Here is a 23,613-nt window from a genome sequence, read left to right as displayed (position 1 = left end):
CTAACTCATTTTTCTGTGGAATTTCTTGACCTCAGACTTCCCAGTAACTGACTTCATTGACTCGTCATCTTAGGTCACCAGGTCATTTAGTGCACTGCTTCTCAAGTAGTGGTCCATGGACCACTAATGGTCCATGGCATGATTACAGGAGGTCCATGTCTGTCTTTTCTCATAGGGATGGTCAGGGAGAGTCTCATGTCATTTTCTGACTCCAACCTTGCCCTGTATACATACAGTAATACTGTTATATAATACAAGTAAGACGCGCGAACGCTGGAAGCGAACGCAGTTCTATATTTCAGCCACACTGTAGTAGTGAACTCTGGCGCACTCTAGCGGCTGCACACAGGTAGTGCAGCTGCTATATTTCAGTCACGGAGTTTTGAGTCACATGGGGGCGCGAGCCAATGAGAGCGTGAGTCACATGGGGGCGCGGCTGCACACAAACTGCACACAGACAGACACACAAGCCGAGCCGAGTTACATAGTAGGCTCCACTCGCGCCTCCTTCCGCGTTCGCAACTAATATTCTTCAGGTATGCCAGTGTGGCAATACCACTTTCACAGAGATACATTGTTACAAAAGGTACATTTAATTGAGCTTTTACTGTCCGAAAACTCATCCAGAACTTCACCAGGGACTGTGTTTCATGTCTCTTGAAAGAGTCTGTGGACAATGAGCTGATCCTCCTCTGTAGTAAAGCTTGAAGTACTTTTGGAATTGAAACACAAGCCGCCTCCAATGACCACTGATAATGTTTTGAATTCCACTGTCCTCATATCACACAAATACCAAATTTCTAAGTGTGTCCAAAATAAACCAAAATAAAATGATGAACAGAAACAAAATCTTCACTTTATACATTAATGAATGGATGACCAGGGACCACATGAAATACCTTCAAGGACCACCTGTAGAAAACCTCTGCATTAAACCACAGACCCTATTCCGTCCATGTCATATGCAAACAAAAATAGCGAACGTGCGACGTGTTGTAAGCTTATAGATTGGCTATTTTTGCAATTTAAAAAATAGTGCTTAAGTGCTTAAAGCAGTTTCTCATTTAGCTGGGGACCGCTTGGAAGTCCCTCAAGGACCCCTGGGGGTCCCCGGACCCCACTTTGAGAACCACTGTATAGAACAATGAGCACTTTCCGAAGTCTTGAAAACAGTCCTGTAAACTATACCTTTAACTTGTGTGTGTGCGCGCGCGTATGTCCTCCAGGGGGTGGCCGTGTGTCTGGATGCCATGCGGAGAGCGTTCCCTGCCACAGAGAGCCTGCAACGTACCACCAAGATCTTCTATACGCCCACATTTCGCCAGTCGGAAGCTGGCATCCAGATCGGACCCAACTCCTCCACCCCAGCCTCCTCCAAACACATTCTCAACCTATACACCACCCCCGCACCTGCCTTCGAGGTAGAACTAACATGAAGTGTGTGTGTGTGTGTGTGTGTGTGTGTGTGTGTGTGTGTGTGTGTGTGTGTGTGTGTGTGTGTGTGTGTGTGTGTGTGTGTGTGTGTGTGTGCACTTCTGTCTGTATATCTGCACACTTCTGTCTGTATATCTGAACACAATAGAACACATTATTCCATAGAGCTGCAGGTGAATAAAGTCAAGAAATAAAGCTATCAAACAGCTTTAAAACCGCATCACATGTGTTGAAATTCTCAGTTTTTCATCAATATATTTTCATTCCATATTGGCTATGGTATGGTAAAATATAGACAAAGTCAAGTTCAAGTTTTATTGTCTATATATGTAGCACTGCTAGCCGCCTTTGCTGATATATTGTATTTCATATACAGAGAAACACAGTCATGAGAAATGCATACAAAATATACGAGGAGTGTCTTGGATTCTTAATTAGCTAGTAATTAATTAGTCAACATATTATTCCTCAGAATTGTTATCAGTAGTGTCTGTTTCATGCAGTATCTTGTTTTGTTTTTTTGTGTCTTATTTCAGGTTCCCAGTGAGAAGGACACCCTCTACCTCCACCTTCTCTTTGCACTAAAAGACAGCAGTATTGGAACTCTGGAGTCCAACTTTTCCTCCACTGTCTTCTATGCCTTCAGTGCCTTACAGGTACAGTATAGAGATAAGGCAGGACATAAGGTGACGTTGTTCTGTATTTGAAAAGGTGAGCTGATTAAAAAGTTCCAAGACTTTCAAGAGGATCAGAGGTGGTGCTGTGTAAGGACTGGACCTGGTGGCCAATCAGCCAATCTGGCCTTTAAACAATTGAGCTCTTTTTCATATTTTGCCTATATTTAGGAGAAACCGCCGCACACTATGTGTCTCTGGTTCCTGCACCATGACAAGACTCTTTCCACACACTGCTGTTTGTTCAAGAAGTGTTACTATTGTTAAAAATCCGATCCGATCTCGCCCTGTGGGATTTTCTTCTGCTCCTCAAAATCTTAGACAAAGCTGAAAGAGATTGGATGACTCCATCAATGTCACGTTAGAAGTTAGACAAATATCAGTTGAAGACTTCTACATTTTGCATTTGGGAATCACCCCAGGGAGATTATTTTGAAGGGAAAATAATGATGTTCGTAATTATAAATTGAACTAAGTCTTACGATACGATAATACTTATTGTCAGTTCACACGGAAATTTGTCTTGCGACCCAGCAACCATGTATGCAACACATAACAGTACACACATTTGACATGACACAAAAAACAAAAGCAAAATACATGCATAAAGACATACAAAGACAAGAGCCATGTTCACCACTCAGCCTACTCCTGGCTTAAACGCCTGATTAAGCCTCAATGTTGTCTTATTGTATGTAGGAACACTGTATCTCCTTCCTGAAGGCAGCAACCTATATTCTCCATACAAAGCATGGCTAGTGTTTGAAGTGATATTCCTTCCCAACCTTATCATACTGTTATTATACGTGAATAATTATTATATCTATAGAATAGAATGCTGTCCGGCAGAAACCAGCTAACTCAAAAATGTTAATTGTTCAGGAAATGAAAAAAAGTTAGGAGGTTTTGTTCATCATTGATAAGAACAGCTGAATGGACCTCCAAGCTCACAATGAGGTTGGAGTTCAAAAGGGGGTGTCAGCAAAACCAGCTAACTCCGGTGGACTTTGCTGGTTTAGCAGAAAGTTTGAGGATCCAATGGAGTTATCTGGTTTTGTCAGAAGCACTTTTTAATGATTTTCATTGGGGTTTTTTTTGCTCTGCCCTTGCATGCTGTCCCTCCAGCCTTTCAGTCTGTGATGTAACCCCTACAGGAGCGCTGGCAGGAGCTAGTGGACGACATCGAGCGAGGGACGGTCAGCAGCGCCCTGGTCCTAGAGCCAGGGGTGAGGGCCAGGCTGGAGGCTTTGATGAAACCAGACCTGGAGAGGGCGGCCCAGCTCCGGGCCCACTTCGAGGAGGGTTTCCGGGGAATCGCCAGGCGCCTGTGGCCCGACCTCCACCTGGTGCTGGCCACGGACTCTGGCTCTAACCAGATCTACGGGGAGATGTTAAGAGACCACTACTGCGAAGGAGTGCCCTTCTACTCGCCGTTCTACGCCGCTACTGAAGGTAGAAACCCATGCATCACAAAAGTGACATAAAATGGTTTACTAAGTCAATGCTGGACAGTATCAAGGTCACGGTTAATGGATAATTTAATACAGGGTTTAAGCTGAATTCAGAGATGTCACTAATAATAATGAGCAAGTCCAACCATTGGTAACAAATGCATCCATGTGGGTACCACTACATAGTACACTACAGTATACTGTATGACCCTTGGGTTGAATCTAACCCATAGCTGGATATGTGTATAAAAAGGTTAATTTGCTGGCACGTGGTACTGCACTTTTGGTCCCTAGCTAAGTTAGACTCTACAAGTCTGTGACTTTTGCTGGTGTAGTAACTGTCTGTGGGGGCCCTGCAGGTCTGATTGGGGTGAACCTGTGGCCCGAAGACGTGTCCAGGCGCTACCTGCTGTGTCCACGCTCCATGTTCTGCGAGTTCCTGCCCGAGGGGAGCCTGGACGAGGAGCAGCCCAACACCCTGCTGATGGGCGAGGTGCAGGAGGGACACAACTACGAGCTGGTGGTCACCAACGCGTCAGGACTGTACAGGTCAGGACTCGCTCTGCAGCCCAACGGGAACAACTGTTGAGGCATCACAGGGTCTTGACCCATTAAAGCCGGGAACACATCTCTGTCATTTTAGATTTCTTTGGCTATTCAAAAATAGCACGAGCTTGTAGATCTGCTATTTTCTGGAAAAATATTGGACATTTTGTGCAAATCTTTGAATATATATATCTTTTAAAGCGAACATTTTTAACTCAAATCTTGGATTTCTACAAATATCTTTTAAATCCTAACGTTTTTTTGAAAAAGAATGTCAAGGACCACCCAAAATGATCCGTATTTCAAAATATTTTTCATCCAGGGACCCCCAGAGTTAAAAATGTTCGCTCAATAGAAATGCATATTCAAAGATTTGCACAAATGTTCATGATTTTTCAAAAATAGCATATCTACAAGCTCATAGCGCAGCACTGCTGCTATTTTTTTTATAGCACAAAGATTCTTTCCCGGTCTAAATGGGGTAAACCATGCATCACTTTTGGGTCCATAATTTTGGAGGGGTATGAGAAAGACATTGACAGCAAATTATCAAAAAATATCCGCTGAGAGTGTGCTGTTTTGTTTTGTTCATTTGTGTTACAGATACAGAATTGGAGACGTGGTGAAAGTGGTGGGTTTCCACAACCAGTGTCCACTGGTAGAGTTTCAATACAGGTAAGAATATGACACCCACGTTTCTCATCTAATGCACACACACGCGTACGCATCTTTTTGTTGGGTTACTCGCTGTTTGTTTTTGCCTGTCCTACCGGTGACTGCTTTAACCCATTGAGACCTGAAGCCGATTCTACATGTCTCCTAAATCTCAACAGTTTTCTGAAAAACGTATGTTTCTATATCAGTGTTGCTCAAACTTTTTCATGTCAAGGACCCCCAAAATTATATGTATTTGGCCGCAGACCCCCATCAAAATATGTTGTTCCAGGGACCCCCCAGAAGCAAAGATTTGACTTAAAAATGTTAGCTTTAAAAATATATATATTCAGAAGATTTGCACACATTTTCACGATTTTTCAAAAATAGCAATCTACAAGCTCGTAGCGCGCTACGAGCTTGTATATCTGCTATTTTTGAATAGCCCAAAGTGTAAAATAATGCTTTTTTAGCTCGAATCTAAAATTGACACAGTTCCAGGTCTTAATGGGTTAACGGTTGATTTCTTCCAGACGTGGTCAGATGTTGAGCGTGCGAGGCGAGAAGGTGTCTGAGGTGTTGTTCCTCGGGGCCCTGAAGGCGGCCGTGGCCCTGTGGCCCGGGGCTCAGCTGGTCGACTACTGCTGCGCAGAGAGCGGCATCCTGGGTAACTAGCGGCACATATTTTCATTCAAGTGGCAGGCAACAAGCAGACTGTGTGAATCGGAAAACACATTTCTCTGGCCGATTACATTCACATGTGAAAGAAATGTGTGTTTTATTGTCATAATGCACAATACAATAGACCAATTATTTGTTTACTAACATTGAGCCTGGACGCACAGGTGATTGTTTCACGCAATCAATTCCCAACCTGTTTCGGGGTGCACTGGTTTCAGCACACCCCAACCCCCTCTTGTGTGTGTTGGCTAGTGAGACGCGTCCTAACGAGACCTGATATAATGGGTTTCGTTGCGCGCATACTGGCTGCACGCAGCCAGTATGACGTCGTCTGTTAAGGGGTCTATACAGCAGTAACAACATTGCAGGCGTTGAAAGTCTTGTATTCTGAGGATAGAAATAAAATAAGATAAGATACAAGCAAGGCAATACAAATATAATACATAATGTTACTGTAGGTTATTCTGTTTTCTCAAGATATGTATATTATAATACAAAATTCGGGTTGTCTTTATAAGTGCACCCCACCTAGTGGGGCACAAAGGAATTGCAGGAGGGGCTCTGGTGGAAATTGAGTAGGTTGGGAAAAATAAAGAATATTTTACATATCATTTCCAAATAGAGAATTGCCTTATTTTTTTTATTTTCTTTAACATTTTTAGTAACATTGACCTATTTTTATTCCGTTAACTATCAACTTCCTACTGTATAGACTGCAGTAGTTTGCATGTTGAGAGATTTGTTTCTAATAAGTATTTATTGGAGGGGAAAGGGGATTCATAGGGATAAATACCTCCGTTATAAGGGCCTTTCTAGATGCCATGGTAGTGAATAATATACAACAATTATTGTTGTAGACATATTAATCTATACAGAATAACGTAAATAGTCCACTGAATATGCTGAATTCTGCACTTCTGCACAGAGAACATAGATTGGCGTACAGTATGTGGACGATTATGCACCTTCATAATATACCTAATTTTCCTCTGATGTTGCAGGTGATTCAATAGGAGGCTCTGATCCTCATTACCAGGTGTTTCTGGAGCTGAAGGGAGTGAGGAATCTGTCAGAGGAGCAACGCTACAAGGTAAAATGTTACTCTACTTTAAGATGCCCTTTTCCTTGTTAAATGATGTTTGGTGGATGTCAGGTTTACTGACTGAAAAATAAATGTTTCAAATCCTCTTTATCCTCTTAAACCCTATACACTTTGTTGTACAGCAAATAGCCAATCGACAAGCTCTCAGCATGTGACACATTGTGAGCTTGTAGATCTACTGTTTTTGCTGAATGTTTGTCTATTTTTTTCCCCATATCTACACCTATTATGAAATGGTCTGAATAGGGATGCTAGGATTCATGTGTCTAATATTCTAGCCTAGTCTTCTGCGCAAATGAAAGATGACATAAGACACACAAATAGCCCAAACAAAACGCTCACTGTCTGTGCCCACCACCTGTCCTCATCTCCAGCTGGACCAGTGTCTCCAGCGTGACTCGGCGGTCTACCGGTCATTCCGTACCAAAGGCAGCATCGGACCCATGCGGATGCAGCTGGTGTCCCAGGGCGCCTTCCAGGAGCTCCGCAAGCGCATGATGTCGTTTTCCGACACCTCGCCCAACACGTTCAAAATGCACCGCGTGCTGCGCAGGAGGGAATACGCAGACTTCCTCCTGGGAAAGACCGTTTCCTAACGCCCCCCCCCCCCGTGAAAGGCGTCGGTAGGAGACCTGGCTTGTTCGCTGGAACTGTGAACGACGGCCGAGGGTATCGGGACACACCCAAAGAACACAAAATGGTGACTGTGTGTGTGTCAGTTTTTTTCGTTTTTTGGGTGCAGACCTCCTGGTATAAACGCACCCGTTGGCTGAAATCCTCCCACAACAACGCCTGAACAGGATCCTTTACAGGTGAATGACTCGGTGAGAACGTTAGTGGTTATGTGGTGCTGGAGAGCACAGGGTTCACCGGTTTAAGCCAAGAAGGAGACGTTGCTGAACAAGAAAGAGCTGCCCATTGGCCAAGTTATCAGCAGTTGCACTCCCTAAATTATTTCTGACAAATGTATTCTGATAAATGCGCAGTATAATATTCATTAATTTGAGACGTATGACGTGTGCAGTTTATCAATTTGTCTCTTGTGTTAATTTTACCCATTCAATCCAGGAACGCATACTGTGTCATTTTAGATTTTTAGCTATAGCCCATTATTGTATACTTTGGCTATTCAAAAATAGCAGATCTACAAGCTCATAGCGCGGCACCGAGTGCCGCGCTATGATCTTGTAGATCTGCTTTTTTTTTCTTTTCATGAAAATGTGTGCAAATCTTTGAATATATATACATTTTTCAAGCGACCATTTGTAACAAAATATTTTGAGATGGGGGTCCGCGACCTTCACATGAAAAAGTTTGAGAACCACTAATATTATAGCAACATACGGTTTTCCGGCAGCACTTTTTTTTTTTACGGATTTAGAAGACATTTGTAGATGCGTTTCCCGGATTGAATGGGTTAATCTTAGTGTGTCAAAAAAAAGTACCCTTGAGATCCATTGCTGAGGGTCCATTTCTTTTTTTTATTTACAGTATGTGTCATTGACCATAGCGGGTCATTCAGTGTGTGTCCTTCCTGTCCCCCTCCCTCACAGCGGCTAACAAGTCATCGGCGATCATGTCCACCCACATCGTGGCCTGTCTTCTGCTATACAGACACCGACCGGTAAGCCTGGCACCCGAGGGCCTCTTATATCTTCTCCTCTCCTCTCCTTCATCTCCCACCACACAGCCTTCATCAGTCCCAAACTCATCGCCCTCTCTCGTGTTCCTCCATCCCCCCCACCCTTCCACTGAACTCTCTCTCTCTCTCCCTGCACCTACTGCACACCGCTGCTGTCTGCGTACAACAGTGTTGTGCCGCTGCCCTCTAGAGGCACAGTGCTGCAAGTGCCTGACAGCGCAACACAATTACTGAAATGTCCCATTGCTTGGAATAGGCTCTACACTTTTCACAGGTGTTACCAATGATACTAATGAAGGCTCTGGTCCATTTAGTCCAGCACAGTGGTTCTCTAACGTTTCAATTTCAAGGACCCTCATAACTCTTGAGAGTGTACAAATGGAACCAAATGGACCCGGAAGAGCCTTCATTAGTATCATTGGTACCTGTGAAGGAAGTAAGGAAGACGCCCAATTTCTTTCCAATATGGCTGCTGTGCATAGAGTCTATAAGGCAAGGCCAGCACCTACTTTATTTTTACGTTTATTTGGAAGGGACCGCGCATATTAACACATTCCCTGCCAGAGGTCTTTTTTTTTTTTACTTCCCCCACTGCCAATGTTAAAAACAAAAAACATAGGAGCCAAGATACAGGATTTTAAAGTAAAAAGTTAACCAAGGAGTGAATGGAGCTAGAAATCTTTGGATGGCTATATCTCTGGTTCTGTGTGGATAAATTGAAAATTGAAAAAAAGAAAGACATTTTTTTTCAAATTTTTTCATTCACGGTTATACTCGTGACTGGCACATAACGGGGTATTTATCCAATCACGGTTATACTCGTGATTGGTAGGTAATGTGTTAATGAACGCCACACATACAATGCCGTGTAAATACACCAGATTTAGGCAAGAATGCTCATTTCCATTCCGTAGTCCCCATACAGAAACAAAATACAAGCAACATTACAAAAAAAGAGCACATGTAAACATTACTGTAAGGGTACAAACGGAAGAGAAAAAACAACAGTAAAAAAGGCCTAGTTTTGACCTAAAACACATCTAAATATAGACACTCAAGAAAACTAGAACAACCCATGTATTGAATTGTTCCTCATGTCCTTTATGTATTTTTGCACATTTACATTAACCTTGACTGAGTAGAGAGGGTTACATAATGTTGACACAAGTCGTCATCATGTCATATCAGGTCTGGGTCAGATTCAGACACATTTTTTACATGCTATATGTTAATGATATGATCCCCCTGCTAAAAGGATATCAGAACATAGATCCGTGTCTGAGCTCTGTTTTTCTTTAGTTGGCCTCCAACATGTATTTAACACATTGTCTGCCAAGGAAGTTTTAAAACGTCCTTTCAAATAAAATCTTTAAAAAAAAGAATTCCACAAGAGGGCGCTCTAACACAACTTAGGAATGATCCCTTGACTCTGAGAGAAGGAATGGACGGATGTGACGTCATCCCCAAAAAATGACACTTCCGTCCACTCCTATGTTATCAGTCAGTTGTGGGAAAACACATGTAGCCCCACCCCCCAGACACCCATTGTTTACATCTGTGTACACACCGCAGCTCCCGTGGGTCTCCGTGGATCGTCAATATAAGGTAAAAAACGCTGGCATGGGGATGAAAAACAATGTTTTAATGCTGGCAGTCAATGTGTTAATTGGTCTCCAAAATGTCTAAAAATCGCCTCCAATTTTTTTTATTGGCCTCAATAATATCTTTAATTGGCCTCCAAAAAGGTGTGTGATTACTGCGATGAAGTCCTTAATCTGAATATCATGGCTATGGTGGCTATGGTGTTTGCATGTCCATTTAATTGGAGTATGATCAAATAATCCTGTCCGCTGTAAACCCACTCATTTACCACCCACCTCCACCCCCCCACTGTGCGTTGCAGGGCGTGGTTCTGTCCAAGCTGGTGGAGGACTTCTTCAACATGAAGGAGGAGATCCTCTCGCGGGACTTTGACCTGGGCTTCTCGGGCAACTCGGAGGACGTGGTGATGCACGCCCTCCACCTGCTGGGGAACTGCGTCAACGTGACCAGCAGCGCGACGCGCAACGGCGAGTTCACCGTGGCGCCGAGCCACACGGTGCCCGCGCTCTTCGAGCTCAACTTCTACAGCAACGGCCTCTTCCACGTCTTCATCTCTGACGCTATCATCGGTACGTGGAGTTCCACGTGCTCCTATGTGCTGTCATCAACACGCATCCGTCCAGGGGGTTAACGCTCACTGCATGAGCATTTTAATAGCCCAGATTGGGCACTAAATATATAATAAGAACATTTGGATATGTCATTGATAAAAAATATAGCTTTAAAGGTTTCATCACATTCATTTTAATTTTTTTCCCCGTTCTTTTGTTTTGTTTTATGACCTCAATTGCACCCAGGTCTGGGGTTTTCTGAATAATTAGGGATTGGCCCCTGGACTTTGATTTCACAGTCCATTAATCCCGCCCCCTCTCCTCCCCAATCCTTCTCCTTTGGGGGGGCAGAGCAGAGGCGATGATTGACAGGCAAAATCCCTCAACAGCGAAAAAAAAAATACTATTTGCCAATAGATTTTTTTTTATTGTAGCTGAAAAGGCCTCAGAACACAGAGAGAAAAAAACCTGCCATGGCCTGACCATGATAAAGACTTTTAATGTTTTGTAAATCTGAATGTCATGAAACCTTTGATATTGGAGACTATGTTATATTTCCCAGTACTAATGTACGTCTCAGAGATGGAATGCACGCTCAAGTTAAAAAGACTCAAGTTAATAGGCTCTATGCACAGCAGCCATATTTTCACTTCCTTCACAGGTGTTACCAATGATACTAATGAAGGCTCTGTTCCATTTAGTGTAGCACCCACGACCCCATAACTCTGAGAGTGTACAAATGGAACCAAATGGACCCGTAACACACCCATAACGGGCCATTTGGAAACCCCTTAAGGAACCATGAGGTCCCTGGACCCACATTTTAGTCCCACTGGTGTAGCAGAGTGTTTCCAGTGAACCAACATGCACAACATCAGCACCCTGACTCTGTTTGACCAGAATGGAACAGATCCTTCATTAGTATCATTGGCAACACCTGTGCATGTCTTCACAATATGGCTGCTGTGCATAGAGCCAATTTGAAGATCAACGTCTTCAGGTTTAGATTGTTCTGTTAAAGTAGTTCCTGTTTCCTCCCCCACGCAGCCTGCTGTGTCCTGGCGTTGCAGCGAGAGCTGTTGGCGGAGGCGGGGCCTGAGCAGCATGGCGATCCCTGCAGCCTCCTCCTCAGCCAGGAGAGGCTGATCCGCAAGGCGGCCAGCCTCTCCCACTTCCTCACTAACGAGGTGGCCGTGGCCCCGGTAAGTCCCGCCCACCACACTGGCTCCGCCTTCCTTAACCAATGCGCTCCCTCCGGATCCTCAGAATCCCCGAAACAAGCCCAGAAACATCTCAAACATCTTCATGTCAAGGACCCCCTAATTCAGCGGTTCTCAACCTTTTCAGGCCGCGACCCCCATCATATTTGAGTTGAGGCATTGCATTTAGTTTGACTCGGTTCCTCAGATAAATATTGTGAAAATAGCCGATCTTTAAAAAAAAAAAATGCCTCTGTCTTATATTATTTGACAATTTGGCCAAAGTTTGATATTTCTTATATTTAGAATAGTTTGTAGCAGGAATGGTCTTTTTTTATTTAATTTATTGTCTCCGCCAGGCCGTAAGGCATGGCGAGAGAGTATGTTTTACCCTCCGTCCGTGTGTCCGTCCGTGTGTCCGTGTGTCCGTCCGTCCGTCCGTGTGTTACCACCAAATCTCCGGCACCGTTGGCTCGGTCGCTGCGAAACTGTGCACACACACTCCCTGGATGCCAATTCAGAACCTCTGCCTCAAATTTTTCACATGGGCCTGTTATAGCGCCACCAGGAGGCCGATTTGTGCAAAACCCATTTTTTTCACATTATTCCTACAGTTTTTAACCAAACGTCATGCAAATCGGTACACAGTATCTCTATAGTCATGTGATCAACCCTGATCTGTCCGATTTCCCATATTCCATCCTTATTGGTTAAGGTTGCCATCCAAAGTTTGCAGGATTGGTCCGTTTTGAACAAACTGCCTCAAACCATGAACGCAGCGTGCGATTTCCGTGAAATTTCACACGCACATTCCCACTAGGCCGAGGAAGAAATGCCACCCTTTTCACATTGGCCTGTTATAGCGCCACCAGCAGGTCTAATTTAGCAAAACACATTTTTGGAACAAAATGCTTCAAATCATGAATGCAGTGTCCGATTGCCGTGAACGACCTAAGAATAAATGGCACCCTTTTCACATTGGCCTATTATAGCGCCACCAGGAGGCCACAATAACGTATCTGACCTGGCGGAGACCTGTGCTCCGAGGAGCACTTTATCTAGTTTTCTTTCCTTTCTTTTTTTTAATAAAAAGGTCTTAAAAGTCCTTAAATTGTCACTTCACTGTCATCTGGGGATCCACATCAAAATATCGTGGGCTTCCTGGGGGTCCCGACCCACTGCATTACCCTAATTGATATGCATTTGGCCGCTGACACTGACCCCCCATCTGAACAACCCTCACAAGAGAAGATTTGTGTTATAGAACACAGGAGAATGCAATGCTATGCAAACACTATTTTTGAATAGCCGAGGTATAAAATGTATTCACCTTTTGTATAGTTGTATATTGCAATGATAGTTTGTCGGAAAAAATACCATGGTCCACCTGGACGCCCCTCAGTGTGCCACCGTTTGGGAACCGCTGGAGTAGTTTTCAGCGTCTTTGCAAGACTGCAAAGTAAATCCAGCTCTCACAAAGCAAACAGCTGGTTTCATCATGTGTTGTTGTGTTCTCCTCTCCTCCACCCCACAGCCCTGTCAAACCATCTACCAGGTGTTCCATGACACTGTGACCCGGCTCATCCAGTATGGAGTCCTCTATGTGGCAGAGGTCAGTTGGTCATTGTAATAGTGGACAGAACTCGGTTCCTCTTTGATGATGAGTGAAGGTCTCTCCTCTAGGGGTGCAACAGTTAATCAAACTAATAGATTTAAATAGAATAATCGATTTTGAATAGTGAAAATAGCAGATCTACAAGCTCACAACACGTTACATTGTGATCCAACGTGAGTTTGTAGATCAGCCATTTGTGCACAACACCACCAAGTGTAAAACCACTCATTTTTTCAAAACCAAGTGTATTGTTGTATTGTGCTTTTTGCTTTGGCAATGTAAACGTATGTTTTCTCATGCAAATAAAGCCCTTTGAATTGAATGTAATTGAAAATTGTAAAACAGCGCTAAGTTTTTAATCAGACTAATTGATTCAGTCGATTATACAAATCAATTTGACATTTTGATTCCTTTATATATAGGAAAAAGTATATATCATATAATAATAAAAAAAAAGTCACTTCTTGGTTATTCAATTAATCAAAAACATTAATACTAAGAAAATAATCGAGTTATAGTTACATAGTTAAGACCTACGCTGCTCCCTGCTTGATACATTCTGTATGTGATACCGACAGTATAATTGTTAAAGGATTAATATCAACTCATATAATATGACATGACATTTATGCTCCCGGGTTAAGAGATAAGGTTCAAACCAAAGTAAAATATCACTTTTAAGAGTTCGCTTCCCAGAATTCTGCTGGGTGCTGCTTGGCCTAAAGGCAACACTCATATTAAAAAGACGACTATATAAGTGTTGTCATTCTTCATTATGCTAATGATTTCTGCTAATGCGTTTCAGCCAAAGGCCTGGTAAAATATCACTTATAAGAGTTTAACCCATTAAAAACCAGGAAAGCATTCCGTGTCATTTTAGATTTTTGTGTTGGGCTATTCAAAAATAGCAGATATACAAGCTCACAGCGCGTCACTTTGTGCCACGCTGCGATCTTGTACATCTGCTATTTTTGAACATTTTTTGAAAAAAAATCTTGAAAGTGTTTGAAAAATGTAGTTTAGAAGGCATTTGTAGGATCGGCCTCATAAGTATTTCTCATCATAATGTGTGTGTGTGTGTGTAAGGAGGACCAGGAGGAGCTGAGCCCCAGCCCCACAGATGAGCCCTGGCCCAAGAAGTTTCCGGAGCCGCTGTCCTGGAGGAGCGACGAGGAGGACGAGGACAGTGACTTTGGGGAGGAGCAGAGGGATCGTTACCTGAAGGTAGTAATCATGGACATACAGTATACAGGGATCTCCATATATGGGCATATAAAAGGGACACAGACAGACAGACAGACGGGTACTATGAAAATGGGTACAACTTACAACACATGTTGTAAGCTTGTTGCGAACACGGAAGGAGGCGCGGAAGGAGGCGCGGCGAAGCCGCGCCTCCGACCATGTGGAGCATACTATGACACTCGGCTCGGCTTGTGTGTCTGTGTGCAGTATGTGTGCAGCCGCGCCCCCATGTCACTCACTCTCTCATTGGCTGCCCCCATGTGAGTCACGCTCTCATTGCCTGCATGCACTAGTGTGGCTGAAATTCGCCTGTGCCCTTGGGTGACTAATTACACTCCTCTGAGAAAAATATAGCAGCGACAGTCAAAAATAACACATCTACAAGCATCTACACGAGTTCATCTATTGGGATATCTAAGAATTCCATGTCATTTGTGCATATTTCAGGCCGGATGGCAAGTAATTGCTCATTCTTTTCTATTCTTCTTATTGTTATTTTCGAGCTGCGTTCGCTTCCAGCGTTCGCGCGTCTTACTTGTATAAAATTATTAAATGTGTCAGTAATGTCTTTGTATATTTAAGTTATTTGTCGTACCCGCCCTGTGCAATTTTTGATTCAGAAGTCTAAAAACCAAACAAATTTAAATTTTATTCATTATGTTCCAATGTTCAATGGCAAAAACACGATTAACTGTTAATCGCAATTATTTCTGTGACAATTAATCAACAACTTAAATTTGTAATCGTGACAGCCCTAGATATCCCATCAAATATCAAACACAAAAACTTTGTTAATTTCCAGACAAAGCAGCTCAGGTCAATCTTCATTTATTGTCTTTCTGCCTTTCTGTCTTCGTCCACTAGGTGAGCACGTCTTCGGAGCCCCAGGAGTTCTTTGTCTTCCTGCAGCGGCTGCTCAGCCCGGTGCTGGAGGCCTACAGCGGGGCGGCCATCTTTGTCCACAGCCTCAGTCAGCCCATGGCCGAGGCCGAGTACACCCAGCAGCTCTTCAGATACCTGCTGACCCGAACGGAGAGGGGCATCGCCGGATACGGTACGACTACACGCATACTACAGCATACTGGACACTCGGGCCTTGAGCTAGCCTGATTATCATACTGAAGCTGCGGGCAGTTCACTCAGAGAGTGGGCGGGGTCTATGGTCTGGAACCAGGCTAGCCTTGAGCCTCAAGCCAAATTCTTATGTCCACCATGTTTATTTGGGGGTAATGTGTTTGGAGTCAAATAAGGTATATGAAGGGGAAAAAACAGCCATCAGCTATTTACACACACATAATCGTCCAATTTTCTGTATCGTCCACTACTTTAAGAATAAAATAATGGAATCCACTAATCCAATTTAGAGTTGTTGTTTTTACGTTGTCATGCTGAAAAAAGACTTGATCACACTGGTGATTGCTCCCCGGTGATTCCTAATTAAATTTGTGTTATTTCAGGTGAAAGTGCAACCCATTACCTTGTCAAGAACACAGTGAGGACTTTCAAAGAGTTGGGGGTAAGAGAACTTGTTGACGCCTCGGCTATTAGGTGAAATGATTAACCATATGAAAATATATTGGTATATCGTACCAAATGCTATGGCACCTAATAACATTTTTTCATAGATAATTACAGATGTTATTGGGAATACTATTCGAGATGTCAGTCCTTTAGTGTTATGAGGATGCTGGGGGGTGCTGTTCGTAGGGGCCACAGTGTTGTTGTGTTCTGTTCAGTGATTTCTCTGGGGGTCTATTAAGGCCCTGTAGTTGCCTTCCACATGGCAGCAGAGTAAAGAGATGATGACAGGCGTGAGCTACATCCTTCAGAATGTTTCTGGCCCTGTGGAGGCACCCAGCGTGATATGTACGCCTCCTCCAGCGAGGGCAGGAAGAGTCCAATTATTTCCTGGACAGTGTTTATGACTCTCAGGAGAGCTGCCATGTCTGCTGCTGAACAGTTGGCACACCATGCCGTAATGCAGTATGTGTTCTACATCTGTGCCTGCTGTAGCTATAGTGTACCCATTTGCGCCTTCCAGTGGTGGGAAAGTAAATACTCAAGTGCTGTACAGTTTTGAGTTTAGGTTTACTTTACTTGAGTATTTCCATTTTGCAATACTTTCTGATTGTACAGTATTTGGGTGATTCATTGAGCGAACTTGAAGACGTTTCAGAGTTTTAGTTTCCAATGTGTTATTTTTGGTTTTAGTTTTTATTTCGTTTAGTTTTACAAGCACATAACTAGTTTTAGTTTTAGGGATTAACACATTTTTGTTTAGTTTTTATTTAGTTTTAGTCTTAGTTTTAGTTTTTCTGCCATTATGAGGAAAGGTATAATTATGGAAAAACAAAACATGCAATGCAGTTCTATTTCGTTTTAGTTTTCATTCGTTTTGCATGTTTTTACTTGGAGGTTTTATTATTTTAAATATCTGTTTTTTTATTTTAGTTTCAGCTAATAGCGATATTCCCTTTTTAGTTTTAGTCTTTTAGTTAACTATAACAACCCTGCCTTTGCACGCCCGTAGGTCCTAAAAGAAAGGCGAGAGAACCGCGTGACGACCGTGGAGCTGAGCAGTACCTTCCTACCTCAGGCGAACCGGAACAAGCTTCTGCACTACATCCTCGGTTTCACCCTGCTGTGACCGCGCCTCCCTGGCCCCGCCCACAGCCCCGCCCACAACCCATGCTCCTTCCAATCAAGGGCTTCTACCGGCTACTTCTAAACCACTCCCAGGTGCTACTCTGTGGAAAGCTTTACCAGGAAGTGCCTTCACGCAAAAAATCCGCTAACTGTTGTCTGTTAGCCAGATGACTTGAAGTCTTCCCTGTTACTGTACGTTCCATTAAGATTTTTCCTTGTCGCCCTGTCTTAGAACTGTGCAGCTAGTTGAAAAAAAAATGAATTGTGTAAACTTTTCTTCGACGAGAAGACGGAGATAGAACATAACTAGAGCCCGGCCGATATATAAGTTTGGCTGATGTATATCAGACTTTTTTTTGACGACATCTATAACGGCAATTATGCAGCCAACGTGTCCAGATTTATAACTACTTTCAACCTGTTGTCCCCATTGTAGGCCATACCTAATTTATTATTATTTGTTTTTAAATACCCATATCTACAAACTCACAGCACATTGCGTTGCGATATGTTGCAAGCTCGTAGACTATTTCTTTTTTTGTTTTAAAGGGCTTAAGTGGTTAAATACAATTAATATATATATTTATTTACTTATATATCAGTCAAAACATTGGTAATCGGTGGTCTAGGACAGTGGTTCTCAAAGTGGATTCTAGGGACTCTCTGGGTTCTTTTAGGGGGTTCTAACTTAACCCATACAAGTCTGTAACTCTGACAGTATACAAATGGAACCAAATGGACCCTAACGGGTCCATTTGGTTCCATTTATATACTGTCAGAGTTAAGAGGAGACCATTTAACTCTTGGTAACCATTGGTCTCTAGGACTTAACGAAATGTGGATCTGCATCGGACCCAAAACAACTGGCATCGGTCGGGCTCTCAACAGAATGTATAAGGATACCTATACAGTTAGTCATTGTCCTCTTTCTGTGTCCTTCCTCTGCTGGTGAAATTGGAGTGGTATTTGAAGTTTTAGGATCAGGAATACAACACTGGATTCACTCCAGTCATCTAGTGGATGAACATCACACAAAGTCGACAGCTATTGGTTGTACGCAAGCAAAAAAAAGAATTCTCCTCCATAGATGGTGGGTAGCATTGACCATCAACAATGACATTTTTTTTAGGTTAACTTTACCTACTGTACTGTATTTGCAATGTCAGATTCTTCAGCAGCCCAGTATTACAGAGAGTTGAAGCTTACATTTTGAGGGGGGGGGGGGAACCTAACAATTATGTGAAGACATGCCTCTTAGAAGATGGCAGTCTTTCAAAAGTACATGATTTTTAACACCTGCAACTCAGTGTTATAGTATTATAAATTGAATAATTGAATAAGAATCACAGAATGCTGAGTGATACAAATCAACTCAGCAAAACAATCTGTTTCCAGTCCCATGACCCACGTACGGAAATATTTTCATTGCATTTACTGTATGCATCTACAAACATTTAGTGACTAGCCATTTCAGTGATGCAAAAAAATAGTCTTCTCGCCTGAGCCACTAGCATCCAAGTGTATGTACTCATGCATTTATTTTTTGTTCTATATATAAATATATATATATTTGTCATGGGTTTGGAAAGGAGACAATGTTTGACCTAGGTGGATTCCTAACATCTCTCTATCTATGAATGTTTCAGAGCAGATTACGTCTATCATCAGAGCATAATGTAGGCTCTATGCACAGCGGCCACATTAGGCCTCTTCCTTACTTCCTTCACAGGTGTTACCAATGATACTAATGAAGCACAGTGGTTCTCAAATGTTTTAATTTCAAGGACCCCCATAACTTAGGGGTCCATTTGTACACTCTCAGAGTTACACATCCGTAAGGGGCCATTTGGAACCCCCTCGAGGAACCATGAGGGTCCCCCAAGTTGAGACCCTCTGGTGTAGCAGAGTGTTTCCAGTGAGCCAACATGAACAGTATCAGCACCCTGTCCCTGACTCTGTTTGACCAGAATGGAACAGAGCCTTTATTAGTATCATTGGTAACACCTGTGAAGGAAGTAAGGAATAGGCCCAATTTATTTATGATATGGCTGCTGTGCGTAGAGCCTATTCTTGTGTTCTGCATCGTCGTTGGGGAATGGGTTGGTTTTGGGATTAGTGGCAAGACCGTTGCATATTTTCCCAAGACTGTATAACGTCTCTGTTGGGTGGAAACCTCATTATGTTCAAAATTGTTTACTTTTCAGAATTCAAAAATAGCTAAAGTAGCAGATCGACAAGCTCAAAACGCGTCGCTTCATGCCACGCTTTGATTTATTTTTGCGTGACGCTGTAGTAGGATCAAGTAGGCCGTTAAAATATGGAGATTAGAGGTTTCTGCCCGACAGCAACCATATGTCGGACATACAGATGTAGAGTAGTAATTCTTATGTTCTGCATCGTTGGGGAATGGGTTGGCTTTGGGATTAGCAGCAGCAGACAGTTGCATATTTTCTCAAGACACTGTATAATATTTTTTTAGAGCACAACTTCAAATAGCCTCCATTTGCACTGCTAAAGGAAAACTTGGAAGTTGTCATTCTTGTAGTTGGGCATTAAGACATGAACTGGATTCTATGCTACTGTACTGTAACTGTACATGATACATATCTACTGAGTATTCCATTTTATTTGCTAAACATGCAGAGACAGTGTCTCCTGGAGTTTATTATTTTTGGAAGAGCAAGGCCGTGACTTACAGTCGCAGCCTCTTGTCTAAAAACCTTGTGAACAAACTGGTTAGTTGAGTAGAAATGAAAGACATTTTTCCTCCTTTTGTTTACCTTATTTTATATGCAAACTGAACAGCGGTACACATTCTGCTAGTCAGATGGTACTGTAGCCCTTAACCACTTTAACCTTGGTGTCCCTATTTTGGGCATGTCGTTATAAAACTGCTTCACGGCGATGTGATGCGGCGTGAGCTTGTAGGTCGCTGTTTTCGCAACTCATTGTATGACGACGTATATAGGGCTTAACCACTTAAAACCCCAGCATCCGTATTTGTGGGGAAAGCTTTGGCTGAAAATAGCAGATCGGCAAGCTCACAACTCGTCAGCGAAAGCTTTCCCCATGATAACAGAAAACTGAAAAGACACTAGCATATAGCCCTGAGGGACTCCGGTCAACCATATGGGGATTAAGTGGTTAAGTGGTTAACAGACAGCTTGGTCTGTCTGTCCTCATGTTTCCTGCTAAAGCAACATTTCACTTTTGATGGAACGTTTTCATTTTTGGTTAGAGCTGGATTTAAAAGACAAACAACACCAACCAGAAACAATACCACCTTCAAATATACAGTAAAACATCCCTTTTACTGAGGTCATTTGTCTCAATATTTTGAGACAAATGTTATATTTTGTTATTTTTTTTATCCTTTTGAACTGTTGAAATCAGGGCAGATGCCCCTGAACTCCATACGGATAAGTGAAGAATGTTTCTCCAATATGAAATGTTGCTAGAAAACCCAGACTGCACAGTATCTGTGCAGCACATGTAACGCTAATATTTTCCACTTTGTTTGGATTTTATAACAGCCTCCTGTTACAATGACATTCAGCATTTAGTTCCTGTTAGAATACCTCTTGGAAGTGTGTCTTTATTTCTGCCTAATTGTAAACCCTTTTTTTTACCTGAGTACAGCCACCTCATTGTAACAATGCAAGTCATGCACTTGCTTATTGAATTAAGTTCACAATCAAATAGGATACAACTTTACGCTGGGCTCGCAATATTACATGTAACTCAATTCCATGTGCCCACAGCTGATAAGCAAAGAAAGGAGTGTGTTTGAGTATTGGTATAAAGGTCAGTGGAAGTATAAAGAACTATCTTCATAAGGAAAGGTTGGGTAACACAAACCTTACATTACATGAAAAAAATAATTAGTCTCCAAAATGGATGTACTAAAATAGTCGCTTGTAGTCCTTGACTACAAGGTTAAATCACACATAATTGCACACATGATTTTTATTTAATGTGATTACCATGGCTTGCGAAGGCTAGAAATAACGTATTTAAATTTATGTAAATGCCTTCATATAGCTTTGTGAATATTGCAAGCCTGCCTAGGATAATGCAGTCTTCCTGAAAAATTTAGATGGGGATATTTATGTGAAATACATCTTCATGAAAGACTAAAAGACTAAAAAAATATAAAAAAGAATATAAAATCAATAAAAAATAGGTAGATTTCAAATGTTACATAATATTATCTACATTTTAATCTAAATTAGCACAGAATATGAAATGTGCCGTGTGGTGTTAAATATGTGTTACCAGTAAGTCATGTTGTGGATCAGAAAATGACATCAAAGGTACTGTATGTTGTTGAATGGACAAGTATGTTTTTTAAAATGGGAAAAAAAAAAAATAAGTGGGCACAATATTAAATCACAATTACTTGACTTCGATCAGTTGTCAGTTGATTATTTTGGCATTATTGAAGCTCCTTGTGAGCGCCTAGCGCTGTAAAGCAATACTGAACCCAGAAATGCAAAGGACCCCAAAGTGCACCCCTGAGGGACTCCTCTACCAATACATAACATCCACAATACTGTACTGTAGTTATACAGTATCTGCTGGCCGCCTTTAATCTCATCTGCACTTCAATGTGAACTCTTGACTTAACCTGAGAAATGTATCTTACAGTCTAGTGTGTGAATACTTTCTTTTTGAGCAGAATGATAGATATGTGGGAAGCAAAGTCAGCTTTGCTCTTGAATGTATCTCTCTCCCCTCCTGTCCCCCCCGAATGGTCAATGTGATGGTTTAGATTACTCAATGTGCACAATAATCGTGTTTCTTTTTTCTTCTGATCAATTCTGAAAGGTGGTTTAAATTTGTCGCTACTTAACCATTTTAAGAGTAACTATCCAAACTGATGCAAAATAACCACCTGATTTGTAGCATAAGAAAATCTCTGCGCCCGTAGGTGCAGGATGCCTTTTTAATGCACTGTAGTGTTTCTTGTGTGTGTATTTTTTTCTTCTCTTTTGTTATGTTGTGTGCATGTTAACAAGGCCCACATAGCGTGGCCAATAAATAAAAAAAAGAATCCCTCACTGTAAAGTAATTTAAGGAGCTAGAACCAGAGCAATTGAGTTTACCATTATGGTCGAATCACCAGCTACTGGGGAAAAAAAGAACAAATGTCAATGGTTTTGTTTCTGTTCGCGCTTCCCCTAGCAAAACCAATGTCCAAGCACAGTTGACATCTTTAGGTTTTGTTTTTAAATAAATTAATGTTAGATTAACAATGGTGCCTGTGGTCTGTCTTTATTTTGGAGGAGATGATTGCTGCAGTCATAACTTAAATATTTTATTTATTTTAGAAACGGTTCACCTTTTACTCAAGAGGGAAGTATTACGTTGTTTTTTTCCATAAATTCCATAGGCTACACCACACATGGACAAATGACATCAACTTGCGACGGGCATTGCTCCTATTGAGTGAAAGATGAACTATTTCTAAAATAAATAAAATATTTACAGTGTTTTTCATTTTACATTTTAGTTATAGAGGACAATTATAATGTATTAAGGGATATTTGGCTTATTAGCCAGGGATCCTTATTAAAAAAAGTGATAATGTACTGTATTTGGCTACGGACCCCCATTTGAAAACATTCTGTGCCAGGTATAATAAGAGGAGATTTGTTAAGATTTTTATAAAAGTTTTATGGGGCTTTAATTTTTAAATGTTTTCCTAATTTTCCTGGGGGACCCTGGAACCCCTTCAAGGACCACTAGGGGGGCCCCGGGACCCCAGTGGGTTAGAAGAAGGCTGAGAGGGGGAGGCAGAGAAAGATGGTGGCGAGGCCAATTAATACTTGTACAACCGTGTTGAGTGATGGTCATATGACAAACTATAAATGAGGCATTATCCACTTTCAACCTAGCGTCCCTATTTTGGGGATTTCGTTATAGGCCCCAAAAAAAAAAGTTTGGTTACATTTGTGCACTCCCTGTGTAGAAGTCAGTGTAGATGACATTAACCCATTCAATCCGGGAACGCATCTGTGTCATTTTAGATTTCTTTGGCTATTAAAAAATAGCAGATATACAAGCTCATAGTTATGAGCCTGTAGATCTGCTATTTTTTTTAATAAAATTGTGAAAATGTGTGCAAATCTTTGAATATATATGTATGTGTATATATATATATATATATATATATATATATATACACACACATACACACACATACATTTAACTAAAATCTTTGCTTCTGGGGTCCATGGAACAAAATATTTTGAAATGGGGGGTCCAAATACATATCATGAAAATGAAAAAAGTTTGAGAACCACTGATATTATAGCAACATACGTTTAAAAAAAACAAAAACTGTTAGGATTTAGAAAGCATTTGTAGAATCCCCCAGAAGCAAAGATTTGAGTTAAAAGTTTTCGTTTTCAAAAAACATACATATTCAATGATTTGCACAAATCTTCACTCTGTGCCGCGCTATGAGCTTGTTGATCTGCTATTTTTGAAGAGCCCAAAGTATAAAATAATGGTTATAGCTACAAGCCTACAAAATTAAAAATGCCGGATTTAATGGGTTATGGAGAGA

The 23,613-nt window shown here is 41.8% G+C and overlaps 2 protein-coding genes and 1 long non-coding RNA gene across 4 annotated transcripts in view; all 3 read left to right on the top strand.

Annotated features, from left to right (window-relative positions):
* Window positions 1–23,613, top strand: part of LOC311060871 (GH3 domain-containing protein-like) — a 57,549-nt gene that overhangs the window by 3,197 nt on the left and 30,739 nt on the right. Inside the window, exons 4-11 of the mRNA XM_084079235.1 lie at window positions 1,227–1,421; window positions 1,971–2,090; window positions 3,263–3,560; window positions 3,919–4,108; window positions 4,709–4,780; window positions 5,293–5,426; window positions 6,442–6,530; window positions 6,917–7,152. Coding sequence (XP_083935361.1) covers window positions 1,227–1,421; window positions 1,971–2,090; window positions 3,263–3,560; window positions 3,919–4,108; window positions 4,709–4,780; window positions 5,293–5,426; window positions 6,442–6,530; window positions 6,917–7,138 — 1,320 coding nt within the window. The 3' untranslated portion in view covers window positions 7,139–7,152. The remainder of the gene's footprint in view (window positions 1–1,226; window positions 1,422–1,970; window positions 2,091–3,262; window positions 3,561–3,918; window positions 4,109–4,708; window positions 4,781–5,292; window positions 5,427–6,441; window positions 6,531–6,916; window positions 7,153–23,613) is intronic.
* Window positions 7,247–17,750, top strand: LOC311060873 (glycerol-3-phosphate acyltransferase 1, mitochondrial-like). Of its 2 annotated transcripts, none has more exons than XM_084079238.1 (9): window positions 7,247–7,354; window positions 8,096–8,166; window positions 10,088–10,355; window positions 11,385–11,539; window positions 13,071–13,148; window positions 14,238–14,375; window positions 15,261–15,450; window positions 15,854–15,912; window positions 16,927–17,750. In XM_084079238.1, exons 2-9 carry the CDS (start codon window positions 8,119–8,121, stop codon window positions 17,041–17,043), a joined length of 1,053 nt encoding a protein of 350 aa, XP_083935364.1. In that variant the 5' UTR covers window positions 7,247–7,354; window positions 8,096–8,118; the 3' UTR covers window positions 17,044–17,750. The 2 variants fall into 2 exon arrangements, with proteins under 2 accessions (XP_083935364.1, XP_083935363.1); XM_084079237.1 differs by having other exon boundaries at window positions 7,249–7,366.
* LOC311060542 lies at window positions 17,814–22,300 on the top strand. The gene is made up of 2 exons (XR_014602275.1): window positions 17,814–18,802; window positions 18,843–22,300. It is a non-coding gene; the product is annotated as an uncharacterized lncRNA (long non-coding RNA).

The sequence above is a fragment of the Gymnoscopelus microlampas genome (assembly GCF_963454915.1).
Source record: "Gymnoscopelus microlampas genome assembly, chromosome: 14".
In the NCBI taxonomy this organism is placed as follows: domain Eukaryota; kingdom Metazoa; phylum Chordata; class Actinopteri; order Myctophiformes; family Myctophidae; genus Gymnoscopelus; species Gymnoscopelus microlampas.
The sequence above is the reverse complement of the archived record's forward strand: the minus strand, read 5'-3'. Positions and strand labels throughout refer to the sequence as shown.